The 15,000-nt window shown below is 44.4% G+C and overlaps 1 protein-coding gene across 1 annotated transcript in view; it reads right to left on the bottom strand.

Moving 5' to 3' along the window:
- The window catches only part of LOC139547594 (protein sidekick-1-like), a 458,168-nt gene that overhangs the window by 55,300 nt on the left and 387,868 nt on the right, over nucleotides 1–15,000 (bottom strand). The window contains exon 25 of the mRNA XM_071356530.1: nucleotides 11,275–11,539. Within this exon, the coding sequence (XP_071212631.1) occupies nucleotides 11,275–11,539 (265 nt within the window). The remainder of the gene's footprint in view (nucleotides 1–11,274; nucleotides 11,540–15,000) is intronic.

Below are 15,000 nucleotides of genomic sequence, written 5' to 3'. Positions count from 1 at the left end.
GACTGACGAAAGGTAGAATAAATACAAATTGAATTAGAAGACCATTGATCAGATAGGAAAATATCGGAAAGGTTATATTGGGAAATAATAACCTTGTAATCTAATAACTTTCCCTGGTGCCCTCGAATTCATAGTTAATTAGTTACGCTATTACTCAAGTGGTCGCGTAATCCCTAATTATAGGAATCTATGATAAAAACTAGTAAGTCTTCAATTTAACGATAGCAAAGACACGACATATATGGTGCCCCGTGTGAGGATCTAAGATAGAATTAGTTTCTGCTGTGTAATTCCAAATATCAATTGTGCAAACAGAAATTGTACAAACAGACTGCTTTCTATAAAAATTGCTTGTGTGTGTGGATTCCTATTTGAAGAGGCTACATTGCGCCTCCGATCTTTTAGCGTCAGAGCAGTGAGTGGTAAATTCCAGATTTAGTACGTTAGGCCAAACGGTACTATTTCTGTCGGTCAATATTAACTTCTAGAGCCAATAAGGTTAGAAATTAGAAGATATTCGTTCGGTGACCGAGCCGAAGTATTTGTCTGCCTACCACACTGTGGAATGACTACAGGCATAGCTATATTTATGTACCGTGTCGCTCCGGTCAACATAACGCTAGCAAAGTAGGCCGAATGGTTTAACGTGAGACGTCACAAGTAAACCTACTCTCTCCATTTTGAGAGGGAACCCTATCCTACCCTTTCGTGCTTAAAGCGTGATATTTCTGAACAACATAGGGTAAGCACGAGGTGGGAAATCCACGAGGTGCAAGCTAAAATAGAGGGAATTTTTTTTTTCACGTTCTGTGCTGTTTAAAATCCTCCGCCTCGCGCGACGGAAGTCCCGCCCTTTGTACTTCCGTTTGATTTCAGCATTTCGCATCCTGGTGGTAAAGAACCGCAAGTACATCCCTTAAAAGAGGTGGCGAAACCCAAACGTGGATCACGTTAAATAATCCAGCAATCAATTGTTTGGGTCTCATTCAATTTATTTATTTAAATTGTCGGACATACCTTTCTAGGTTCTTCCAATTAAATGAGACATCTTAAACTTCTCATATTAACCTAGATTAAGCACTTCTCAGGTTAATTAAAGTTTAATTCACAAATTGCCTATACAGGTTTGATTTATCATTAAATTGATCAATCAGTAAAATTTGGGTTTTTAAAAACCCAGTCAGTAATCCACTACTGACAGAAGCCCCGACCCAGCGGGAATCCCATGTGGTTTCGGCCTTAGGGAGAAGTGCCACAGTGTTGAATGTTCCAAACATTTGGTCTCCTGTTCACACTTATGATATCCAATCAACAGAGATTGTATGGATTATCGTCTCATTCAATTTAATAAGTTAAATTGTTGAACATAATTTAATGTTCTTCCAATCAAATGAGACACTTTTAAACGTATCATAACCTAGATGAAGCCACATCTCATGTTAATTAAAGTTTAATATCCAGATAGCATACACAGGTAGAATTAATCATTGGCATTGATTAATTAATTCAATTTGCTTTTGCAAATTCATTCACGTCCAACTTCCACAGTACTGTCCAGTACTGATAGCTCATTAACGTCTATAAATAGATTAAACTTGTCGTTGCAGCTTCCAATATACAGTGATCCCTCGCCACTTCGCGGTTCACTTATCGCGGATTCGCTATTTCGCGGATTTTCATAATGCATTTTTTTTTTTTTTTTGGTGCATTGTGCTCTGCATTCTGATTCGCTAAAAACTCACTCCCGCTTCTTGTATCAAAACATGCTACGAATTGTGCTATCATTTTGTCGTCTCGTGCAGTTATGTGTACGTACATAAAACAGCTTGGCAAATTTACATTAAGTTGGCCAAATTATCTTGTAATTTCGAACATCTCCTAAACCCATAATGTCGACGAAACGGCCTACACGTGAGTCACTGTATTTGTATACATGTAATAGTTGCTAATTGTAAAAAAAAAAAAAGTTTTCTATTTCGCGGATTTCACTTATCGCGGGTCATTTTCGGAACGTAACCCCCGCGATAAACGAGGGATTACTGTATTCCAAAACCAAATTTAGGAAAATTAGGAAAAACATTTTTCCTTTCAAAATGTTCTAATAATGTGCAAGCCATCAGAGGGGGTAATCCCCACCCGCCCGCTAATTAGTGAACCTCCACCCGCAAATGTATTGATCTCTGACCTCAGCAGCGATACCAACACTAATTATGCCCTTAGTGGAAAAGCAGACAGCACTTTCCAAAATCAACCATCAGGCGCAAGCCTCGTAAAGGTTCTCTCCAGTCTAGCCCTGATGTCTTGCCACCCGAGATTGGCATCTGTCCAACACCGCAGTGCACAGCTGAAGCACGAGCAGGTGATGGCAGACATGGAGGGACAGGTGGAGAGAACCGGGAAACTAATGACAAATGCAGAAAATGGAAAAATTCTGCTAGCTATGGAGCTGCGCTTGAAAACTGAACAATTAAATAAAATTGCAAAAACGTATGACGATGAACAAGCACAAGCTCTTCAACAAAACCGTTTTCTACAGGAACAAAATCAAATGCTACTGGAACAACTCGATTTATACAAAACTAAACACGATGATGTCCACGCCAAACTAGATAAATCTGAAGAATTATCTACAAACAGGAGCGCTCAACTTGATAACATGCATGCAGTTATGTTGAACATTACTCAAAATAACACGGTTCTACTCAAAACGCTGCAGACCAAAGACGATCAGTTAATGAACATAATGTCAAAGTTGGATGACAAATCAGCAGAACTCAGTGAAGTCGCTGACCAAATGAATGATGAGAGAACTCAGGTGATGAAGATGGAAATATTGATTTCTAAGCAAGCAGCGGAAATCTCATCACTGAATCTCTCGCTCCGTACTCGAGACCTCTATTTGCAAACCATGACAGATAAGTTTGAGACCGAAAGGAGCAAGTGTGACACTCACGTGTCCAAAATCAGTACTCTAAGCGCTCAAGTGGACTCTGCAATGCAGCAGAATACCACCCTTAGGTACCATCTGGATGAAGTCCAGAATGGTCACGCTCTACAGCGCGACTACCAATCCAAGCAACCGGAGCCCTGTACTCACAGGAGTAAAGACGATAGGTTTCAGACCTTGCCTCCCTCATGTGTCCCTCAGTCTTCTCCTCTTGGCCATTCGGCACTGAGTAATATTGCACCTCTTGGCCAACAACAAAGGCTTGGCTTCTTCTCTTGGCCTTTCGGCCCCAATCTCTCCACAGGATGAAGCCAACCCTCTCCGCCCGCTTGGCGCGGAATACCTTGACAAACTCGTCAAGTATTTCCCCACCTTTGACCCCGTTCCAGGTCAGCCAAACGATACTGAGACGTTCCTAACTGACATAGAGGACGCGTTGGATGGCTACCCGAACGCTACAGCTTCTGACAGGGTTTACCTGTTGAAGCGAACGTCAAATAGACACGTGACAAGGTTCATTCGTCTACAACAGCAACACGTGCTAAATGACTACGCTAAACTTGCCACAGCTTTGAAAGTAGAATTCAGTGGTTCTGCGACTCGCAAACACAATAGCTCACTGGCTAACACCGTTAAACAAGCTCGGAACGAACACCCACAAGCTTACTATCATAGGCTTCGTTCAGCTTACTTTGGCCTATTCACTGAAACAGGCATGGAAGACCTGTTACCTTTTAAACAAATGTTCCTGTCGAACATGTATCCTACCTTCATTACCTACTTGGGCCCTGCCGCCCACGTTGGCTTGCCTATCTTACAACTCAGAGAGCTTGCAAGCACAGCTTTTGAGGCATCAAAAGTTCACAACGCTAAGAGCCCTGACCACTCGGTTTTGAAGTTTGACCAGGAGCACTCACTCCAGCTAGAGGGTGCATTATCAGGTATTGGAGCGTTGAGAGATGACGCACAACAACAGTTTCTACCACGAAACCATGATTCCAATAACCTCCGCGGTCGAAATAACTGTAAAGTACGTCGCAATCAACATGACTACCGCTACAATCGACCTGTTCGCTACGTTCCTGCACCCAACCCACACAAAGTGTCAGAGCACAAGGGTAACAAAGGGTTGAAGGACAATCAAAACGTAGACCAATGTTCCCCAGAAGTTCCACTACGGGAAGAACTAAAGCGAGAACAATTTGAGAAAAGGGTAAAAGATAAGTCACAAGGACTAGACGGGGAATTACCGGACACCAGGTCCGCAGGAATTAACACCCTTAGCAAGGACGTTAAAGTTCAAATTTCTCCCGCTCTCATTCAAGACCCTATCCAGGGCCCGCTTGATCAAGAAACAAGCCCCCGGGCTTTGCAAATAGACTCTGATACAAAGGTTGCGAAGAAAAAGGTCAAACGCTTCGTTAAAACTAAGCCCACTCAAAATCGTAAAAGTCAATCTGCTTCCACCTTGAACAGAAATGGCACATCACGTCGTTGCGAACAATCACTCCACTTTGTGGGGAATATGTCCACTAACCACGAATCTAAACGCCCGTACCTGGAAACAGTCCTGGAGGACTGCTTAACGTGTCATGCGCTAATTGATTCGGGTGCGACAATATCACTCATCTCTCAAACATTGTTTGATGATCTAAAAAGGGCTTTGGAGCCAACTAAACGTTGGTTAAAAGTAGAACGATGCGACACTACACTTCGAGGAGTCACTCAGACTACCTCGCCTCTCACATTGAGAGTCATGCTGAAACTACACTTCAAGGACGTATCGCTCATTCACCCTGTGTACGTTACCAGCCTCGAAACTGTACCCCTGCTACTTGGAGCAGACTTGATGGATCGGTTACTCCCATTGATGGATTGGAAAACCAACCAGGTATGGTCACAGGCCACCCTGCCTTCTCCACTGACCACACTGTCTTCCCCTAACGCTAGCTGCAACGCAGTCAGTCACGAGGGATATCTGTCAAAAGCACCCCTTGGGAAAAAGACGTTTAAAAACCTCTTGGGGCAGAATCCGATCCAAGGAGATATTACTATATCTCGACACATTCCATCAGCCAACCTGATTGACCATTCTTTTCATGATTTCGAGCCAGCTGTCTCTGTTAATAAGCAACTTCCCTCCTCCGTGCAGTCGTGCAATACGGTAGTTGAGATGAACTCCTCTTGCCCTTCAGACATTTCCGCAAGTACTGCGGCCGTCTCAGCAAGAAAAACATTGATGCGCAGAGTATACTCTGCTTCCGATGATACACCTTCCGCTTTGTTGGGGACTGTCAACCCTTACAATGACACTAATGGCGTCAGTCCAGCAACTGACCCGATGATTCCCACTGGTGAAACACTTTGCGATATCACAGACCGATATCCTCGTCTCAGTTCGCAGGTACTGAAGAGGTTGCCACACGCGGTGGGGACTGACATGCCTCGACAGCCACTGAGCGTTTTGAAGCACAAACACCAGGAGATTTGGTTGAAAGGTTACAGCCATTCTCATAACAACGCGGCCGCTGACAACTCGTACATCGGGTCCGATCTTTTCATTTGCGCCTCGGACACCAACACCACCCGCTGGTGGGGGGGTCCCGAGACACAAAGGGGGGGAATAGTAGCCCAGACCCATGATGAGCCTCATCGAGGCCGGTGGGGGGGTCAAGACTATGGACAACACCGTACGAGGCCGCCAGAGCATAAATCAAATCTAGTTGTAAACTCCTCTATGAGAACATTGAGGAGCAGACAGGCCCCTAGACGGGGATGATCTTAGAGCACATCTAAAAATAGTACTGAGGTGTACCGCACTGGTCGTAAAGGAAGTCCAGTGGACTTGTCCACCTCCAAAACAAATGGCAATAATAATCATTCCTTGCCATGCGTAGGTTCAACTACAATACAACTAGTAAAATGCTCCAATCATGTGTTCCGGTATTATAATATTTCAAAATAAATCGGTAGGATAACTGGTCCCTTTGAGCACCAGTACCAACACCAGCAACAGTCAGTCTAGCTACAATCAGTAAGGAGGTTAGAGACCTAACCAATCAAATTACCCTTGACAATAGCGACATAGGAGTCACTCAGAGTGCAACACAGGGAAGGGAATCTCCAGTGCACTCTTCCAATGGTTAACACACATGCCACTAATAAATAGAATCCTTCATTCAGGAGGAAAATTATTAGAATCACTAACCATGATCACACCACGTACGACGGGTCCAAGACTTATAGTACTTCCGTCGTGAGGTTAGCTCCTCCGTGGATAACATAGCTATGAAATAGACGTCATACCTATCACCACTACAATAGTGGAAGACACAGTGACTTAGTAAAAACTACTACAGACTCCCTCGACGCCAATTCTGACTGACCTCCAGGCATCGACCTGAAAATTTCCTGACTACGTCAGACTCTTTCTGAACAAGTTGTAATCTGCCAGGATACTTGGTTTTCTTCCCTTGACATGTGCGCTTGTTTAAGCATAAACGCACATGCACAACGGAACATCCAATTAGGATTTATGCTAGGATCACTTAAGGGTCCAAGCAAAATACCAGCCTTAGTAAAGTTGAACATTTACTTCTAGGCCTTTGTCTCTACAGCACTCACCAGTTTCCATCCCAGAAGTCCATAGGTCATCCCTGTAGACTGCCCAAAACTAGTGCCTTACAGCTGTAAAGTTATCATATAGTTATCAACTTAGGATAGTGCCTAAGCAACACACCAAGTAGGAAAACCCTAGATATGGCGTTAGAGACAATGCCATGATAGTCATTTTGCCAGAACATTGGACGTACAGTGGGGAGAACAAGTATTTGATACACTGCCGATTTTGCAGGTTTTCCTACTTACAAAGCATGTAGAGGTCTGTAATTTTTATCATAGGTACACTTCAACTATGAGAGACGGAATCTAAAACAAAAATCCAGAAAATCACATTGTATGATTTTTAAGTAATTAATTTGCATTTTATTGCATGACATAAGTATTTGATACATCAGAAAAGCAGAACTTAATATTTGGTACAGAAACCTTTGTTTGCAATTACAGAGATCATACGTTTCCTGTAGTTCTTGACTAGGTTTGCACACACTGCAGCAGGGATTTTGGCCCACTCCTCCCTACAGATCTTCTCCAGATCCTTCAGGTTTCGGGGCTGTCGCTGGGCAATACGGACTTTCAGCTCCCTCCAAAGATTTTCTATTGGGTTCAGGTCTGGAGACTGGCTAGGCCACTCCAGGACCTTGAGATGCTTCTTACGGAGCCACTCCTTAGTTGCCATGGCTGTGTGCTTCGTGTCGTTGTCATGCTGGAAGACCCAGCCACGACCCATCTTCAATGCTCTTACTGAGGGAAGGAGGTTGTTGGCCAAGATCTCGCGATACATGGCCCCATCCATCCTCCCCTCAATACGGTGCAGTCGTCCTGTCCCCATTGCAGAAAAGCATCCCCAAAGAATGATGTTTCCACCTCCATGCTTCACGGTTGGGATGGTGTTCTTGGGGTTGTACTCATACTTCTTCTTCCTCCAAACACGGCGAGTGGAGTTAGACCAAAAAGCTCTATTTTTGTCTCATCAGACCACATGACCTTCTCCCATTCCTCCTCTGGATCATCCAGATGGTCATTGGCAAACTTCAGACGGGCCTGGACATGCACTGGCTTAAGCAGGGGGACCTTGCGTGCGCTGCAGGATTTTAATCCATGACGGCGTAGTGTGTTACTAATGGTTTTCTTTGAGACTGTGGTCCCAGCTCTCTTCAGGTCATTGACCAGGTCCTGCCGTGTAGTTCTGGGCTGATCCCTCACCTTCCTCATGATCATTGATGCCCCACGAGGTGAAATCTTGCATGGAGCCCCAGACCGAGGGTGATTGACCGTCATCTTGAACTTCTTCCATTTTCTAATAATTGCGCCAACAGTTGTTTCCTTCTCACCAAGCTGCTTGCCTATTGTCCTGTAGCCCATCCCAGCCTTGTGCAGGTCTACAATTTTATCCCTGATGTCCTTACACAGCTCTCTGGTCTTGGCCATTGTGGAGAGGTTGGAATCTGTTTGATTGAGTGTGTGGACAGGTGTCTTTTATACAGGTAACGAGTTCAAACAGGTGCAGTTAATACAGGTAATGAGTGGAGAACAGGAGGGCTTCTTAAAGAAAAACTAACAGGTCTGTGAGAGCCGGAATTCTTACTGGTTGGTAGGTGATCAAATACTTATGTCATGCAATAAAATGCAAATTAATTATTTAAAAATCATACAATGTGATTTTCTGGATTTTTGTTTTAGATTCCGTCTCTCATAGTTGAAGTGTACCTATGATAAAAATGACAGACCTCTACATGCATTGTAAGTAGGAAAACCTGCAAAATCGGCAGTGTATCAAATACTTGTTCTCCCCACTGTATATAGAATACAGTCCAATTAGATGATTTTTGTGTGAGAACTATATTTTGTATATTTTTGTTTTGTTTATGCTTTCATTCCTTTTCGGTTCAGTTCCTTTGACATTTAGGAAGTGATAGAGCCATAAACAACTTCCCCATACAACATTCACTTAGTGCCACAACGCCGCTCATTGGGGAATGAATGTAATTATATATATATTTCATGAGTGTGTGTGCGTTGTTAACATCTGCCTAAGTTACTGCTCAGATCTTCCAGTCTGGACGACAACCAGACGACGGGTCCGGAACGGCGACCCCAAATCCGGACACCCACGGCCCATCCTTGTGGCGGCATGCCCGCTGTCAGAGAGCCTACCAAGGTAAACCACCAAGGGGGGGACCGCAACGGCGATCACCAACCAGGACATCCCCTGGCCCTCCCTGGGGTACTTTGCAGCTTCCAGGGAACCTACCAAGGTACATCACTAGAAGGGACCGCAACGGCGATCACCAACCGGACATCAACTGCCATCCTTGTGATGGACTGCTCCGCTTTCAGAGAAGCCTACCAAGTTCAACCACCAGAGGGGACTGCAACGATGATCTACAAGCAGGACACCACGTGTTCATGATTTTATGTTGATTTGTAACTTGCAGGACAAAGAAGATCCAAACCACCAGGGGGGGTATGTCATGACGTTGCTTGCGTGGGTATAGCAAACCCCATCCCCCTCTCCCTGCCTCCCCCTTTGCTCCTTCAACCCATGCTGTGATCACAGAGAGACGTTGTAAATTCCTGAGGATCTCCTCATGGCTAAACAGTATTAAGAGAGAGAGTAAACTTTCAGGACAAAGGAATTCTCTTCCACCTCACAGAACTTGGGGTACGAACATATTTCATATTCCTGCAAAAGCATGAATGATCAGTGAAGGTCCAGCTATGAACCGGTCCATTTGTCCCCATGTGGGAAACTCAGGAGAGACGGGTTGACCACATTACCATACCGCTGTTTATATAATAACCTCAGATATGAGGTTAACATCTGTTTGTTGTATAAAATGAATGAGTGAGTATGATACTGTTTGTATAATTGTGTAATATGATTTTGAACTGTTTACTGAAGGAAAATACAATTGTATTTGTATTTGAACTATTTGAACTATTTGGTTGTATTTGAACTAAATCCAAGGACCGCCCCTGAGCCAGTTGGGTCAGAGACCATGGGACCACCCCTCTCTGCTATCTGAATAAAAGCCAACTCTTTAGGAAATTACCAGAAGGCCATGTTTCTCTCAATCACGAGAGGACAAAGGTTTGAGAACAGACTGCTGAATCTTTTAACCATCCCACGTGGTTAAAACTCTTATACGAATCATAACAAGTCTTTGATATTGACTTCTAGTCTGCAGCTAGGAATTCGGTATCATTGAACGCGAAGAAAGACAACCGCCGAAACAATCATTCTTTAACGAATGTCCATCTGAACAATACACAACCGAGACAGAACTTCACTCCAACCAAAACGAACTTCTCTCCAACGACACACACACTGGACGTAACTATATATATATTGATTGCAATTGTTCCCGAATGAGTGAGCGTTCATGTGTAAGGATTAGCATGTCAATTGTTATAATTATGGACTCTGTAGTGAATTCTTAGTCGAACGCAACTTTCCCTTTGTCTAACAGCCGCCATGCCGGTTTAGCCCACTAGGGCATATTCCTTCCACCATTTCATGTAACTATTTTAAGTTTGTTTGTTTATGCATTTCTGTGAATTAATTAGTTAGTAATAAATAAATGATTTAAGACAATTGATGTATGGATGACTCATAGTGAAGACTGGGTTCGTGCAGATCAGCGATTTACGACGTTTGGAATGAGACTGACGAAAGGTAGAATAAATACAAATTGAATTAGAAGACCATTGATCAGATAGGAAAATATCGGAAAGGTTATATTGGGAAATAATAACCTTGTAATCTAATAACTTTCCCTGGTGCCCTCGAATTCATAGTTAATTAGTTACGCTATTACTCAAGTGGTCGCGTAATCCCTAATTATAGGAATCTATGATAAAAACTAGTAAGTCTTCAATTTAACGATAGCAAAGACACGACAGTCTCTAGAACACAGGTGTCAAACTCATTCCATGGAGGGCCGAGTGTCTGCAGGTTTTCGCTCCTCCCTTGTACTTGATTGATGAATTATGGTCACTAATTAGTAAGGAACTCCCCACAACTTGTTGTCTAGGGCTTCATTCAAAGGAAAAACCAAAAACCTGCAGACACTAGGCCCTCCATGGAATGAGTTTGACACCCCTGCTAGAAGGAGAGAGTCTCTAAAAGGAGAGAGTATCTAGAAGGAGAGAGTCTCTAGGAGAAAGTCTCTAGAAGGAGAGAGTCTCTAGAAGGAGAGAGTCTCTAGAAGGAGAGAGTCTCTATGAGAAAGTCTCTAGAAGGAGAGAGTCTCTAGAAGGAGAGAGTCTCTAGAAGGAGAGAGACTAGAAGGAGAGAGTCTCTAAGAGGAGAGAGTCTCTAAAAGGAGAGAGTCTAGGAGAGAGTCTCTAGGAGAGAGTCTCTAGAGGGAGAGAGTCTCTAAGAGGAGAGAGTCTCTAAAAGGAGAGAGTCTCTATGAGAGAGTCTCTAGGAGAGAGTCTCTAGGAGAGAGTCTCTAGAAGGAGAGAGTCTCTAGGAGAGAGTCTCTAGAGGGAGAGAGTCTAGGAGAGAGTCTCTAGAAGGAGAGAGTTTCTAGGAGAGAGTCTCTAGGAGGAGAGAGTCTCTAGAAGGAGAGAGTCTCTAAAAGGAGAGTCTCTTTTCTTTGATTGACATGACAACTCTTCCGAGGCACCTGCTAAAGTAACCCTCATGTGAATGTAGGTGTGAGTCACGGTATGTCTGAGTGTATTAGTGTGTGTGTTTTTACCTGACTCCTTGGTGTGTGTGGTCAGTGTTGTACTCCATGGTCCGGCTCCTATGGAGTTAAAGGCTTGTATCTTCAACTGGTACTCCGTCCATTCAGCCAGGCCCTCCAGCATCGTCTCGCTTTGCTGACCACTAACCCCTGACCCCTGACCTCTAACCTCCGCCACCTCCTCCAGCCTCTCCTCTCCCCGGCCGTCTGCCCGCCGGACACACACCCGGTATCCCACCGTCTCTGGACTACCATTATACTCAGAAACCGGTAACGGCTGGAGGGAGAGACAGAGAGAGAGAGAGGGAGAGAGGGAGGGAGAGAGAGAGAGAGAGAGAGGGAGAGATGGGGACAGAGAGAGAGAGAGAGAGGGAGGGAGAGAGGGAGGGAGAGAGAGAGAGAGAGAGAGGGAGAGAGGGAGGGAGAGAGAGAGAGAGGGAGGGAGAGACAGAGAGAGAGAGAGAAGGAGGGAGAGAGAGACAGAGAGGGAGGGAGATAGAGAGAGAGGTGGATAGAGAGAGAGAGAGCTAGATGTGTGAATCGTGATAATCTAGCTAGCCAGCTAGTTAAACAGGCAAAAATTACCTCAAACTAATGTCATGGAAGGTAAATGTACATTTTTCGTGGGTAGCTACCAATTCTTGGTGGCTAGCTAACTAGCCAGTTAGCCCTATTGACTTACAGTACCCATTCACTGAACAGTCTTCCAGCCAGGACAACAATGGCAACAGAGACAAAACCAGATTTACACAAAGCAACCGTTTTACTTCATAACTATCAGCTAGCTATATGTGAATCATAATAATGTAGCTAACCAGATAGTTTAACAAGCAGAAATGACCTAAAACTAATATTATGCCAAATAGATCTCAATTCATTAACTCTAACAGTACTAGTAGCTAGCCAGTTAGCCATAACAGTACTAGTAGCTTACCAGTTAGCCCTAATAGTACTAGTAGCTTACCAGTTAGCCCTAACAGTACTAGTAGCTAGCCAGTTAGCCCTAACAGTACTAGTAGCTTACCAGTTAGCCCTAACAGTACTAATAGTTAGCCAGTTAGCCCTAACAGTACTAATAGCTAGCCAGTTAGCCCTAACAGTACTAGTAGTTAGCCAGTTAGTCCTAACAGTACTAATAGCTAGCCAGTTAGCCCTAACAGTACTAGTAGCTAGCTAGTTAGCCCTAACAGTACTAGTAGCTAGCCAGTTAGCCCTAAGAGTACTAGTAGCTAGCCAGTTAGCCCTAACAGTACTAGTAGCTAGCCAGTTAGCCCTAACAGTACTAGCAGCTAGCCAGTTAGCCCTAACAGTACTAGTAGCTAGCCAGTTAGCCCTAACAGTACTAGTAGCTAGCCAGTTAGCCCTAACAGTACTAATAGCTAGCCAGTTAGCCCTAACAGTACTAGTAGCTAGCCAGTTAGCCCTAACAGTACTAGTAGCTAGCCAGTTAGCCCTAACAGTACTAGTAGCTAGCCAGTTAGTCCTAACAGTACTAACAGCTAGCCAGTTAGCCCTAACAGTACTAGTAGCTAGCCAGTTAGCCCTAACAGTACTAGTAGCTAGCCAGGTAGCCCTAATAGTACTAGTAGCTAGCCAGTTAGCCCTAACAGTACTAGTAGCTAGCCAGGTAGCCCTAATAGTACTAGTAGCTAGCCAGTTAGCCCTAACAGTACTAATAGCTAGCCAGGTAGCCCTAACAGTACTAGTAGCTAGCCAGTTAGCCCTAACAGTACTAGTAGCTAGCCAGGTAGCCCTAATAGTACTAGTAGCTAGCCAGGTAGCCCTAATAGTACTAGTAGCTAGCCAGTTAGCCCTAACAGTACTAGTAGCTAGCCAGTTAGCCCTAACAGTACTAGTAGCTAGCCAGTTAGCCCTAACAGTACTAGTAGCTAGCCAGGTAGCCCTAATAGTACTAGTAGCTAGCCAGGTAGCCCTAATAGTACTAGTAGCTAGCCAGTTAGCCCTAACAGTACTAGTAGCTAGCCAGGTAGCCCTAACAGTACTAGTAGCTAGCCAGTTAGCCCTAACAGTACTAGTAGCTAGCCAGGTAGCCCTAATAGTACTACTAGCTAGCCAGGTAGCCCTAATAGTACTAGTAGCTAGCCAGTTAGCCCTAACAGTACTAGTAGCTAGCCAGTTAGCCCTAACAGTACTAGTAGCTAGCCAGTTAGCCCTAACAGTACTAGTAGCTAGCCAGGTAGCCCTAATAGTACTAGTAGCTAGCCAGGTAGCCCTAATAGTACTAGTAGCTAGCCAGTTAGCCCTAACAGTACTAGTAGCTAGCCAGTTAGCCCTAACAGTACTAATAGCTAGCCAGGTAGCCCTAACAGTACTAGTAGCTAGCCAGTTAGCCCTAACAGTACTAGTAGCTAGCCAGGTAGCCCTAATAGTACTACTAGCTAGCCAGGTAGCCCTAATAGTACTAGTAGCTAGCCAGTTAGCCCTAACAGTACTAGTAGCTAGCCAGTTAGCCCTAACAGTACTAGTAGCTAGCCAGTTAGCCCTAACAGTACTAGTAGCTAGCCAGGTAGCCCTAATAGTACTAGTAGCTAGCCAGGTAGCCCTAATAGTACTAGTAGCTAGCCAGTTAGCCCTAACAGTACTAGTAGCTAGCCAGGTAGCCCTAATAGTACTAGTAGCTAGCCAGGTAGCCCTAATAGTACTAGTAGCTAGCCAGGTAGCCCTAATAGTACTAGTAGCTAGCCAGGTAGCCCTAATAGTACTAGTAGCTAGCCAGTTAGCCCTAACAGTACTAGTAGCTAGCCAGTTAGCCCTAATAGTACTAGTAGCTAGCCAGTTAGCCCTAACAGTACTAATAGCTAGCCAGGTAGCCCTAACAGTACTAGTAGCTAGCCAGTTAGCCCTAACAGTACTAGTAGCTAGCCAGTTAGCCCTAAGAGTACTAGTAGCTAGCCAGTTAGCCCTAACAGTACTAATAGCTAGCCAGTTAGCCCTAATAGTACTAGTAGCTAGCCAGTTAGCCCAAACAGTACTAATTGTGGGCCTGCCGTCTACGGTACGTAGGTAGGTAAACATACCAAAATGAACGCAGCATGTATTTATTAAGGTGTCAAGATACAATATTGTAGTCAGGCAACATATACGATGTGAACAGGCAACATTTCATTAGGAAGTCGGAGTGTAGTATGCATTTTGAGAAACACCCATTGTCTCTCTCTCTCACACACACACACACACACACACACACACACACACACACACACACACACACACACACACACACACACACACACACACACACACACACACACACACACACACACACACACACACACACACACACACACACACAGAGAGAGAATGAAAAAGCAATCTGCAATTTTTCTCTGCAGATCCTGGTTATTTATTTATGTCATTTATGTTATTTACAAGTTCATCTTAAAAACCAGTTACTGTTCACTCTCTCTCTCTCTCTCTCTCTCTCTCTCTCTCTCTCTCTCTCTCTCTCTCTCTCTCTCTCTCTCTCTCTCTCTCTCCCTCTCTCCTCGTGTCTTTGTGTCACCCTCCCTCCCTCCTCCTCTATCATTTTCTGTCCCTGTCATATCCCCGCTCCTCTCTCCCTCTCTTCTTCACCCTCTTCCTCCTCTCCTCAATATTTCTGCAATTATTCTCTCACTCCCTCACTCTCTCTTTATTTCTGTCACCTTAACCTTCCACGCTCTTTCTCTCTCTCTCTCTGTCCCCCTCTCTCTATCTCTGTCCCCCTCTCTCTCTCTG

This window comes from Salvelinus alpinus, chromosome 2 (assembly GCF_045679555.1).
Source record: "Salvelinus alpinus chromosome 2, SLU_Salpinus.1, whole genome shotgun sequence".
NCBI lineage: Eukaryota > Metazoa > Chordata > Actinopteri > Salmoniformes > Salmonidae > Salvelinus > Salvelinus alpinus.
Note: the sequence above shows the minus strand (reverse complement) of the source record. Positions and strands in the feature narration are given on the sequence as shown.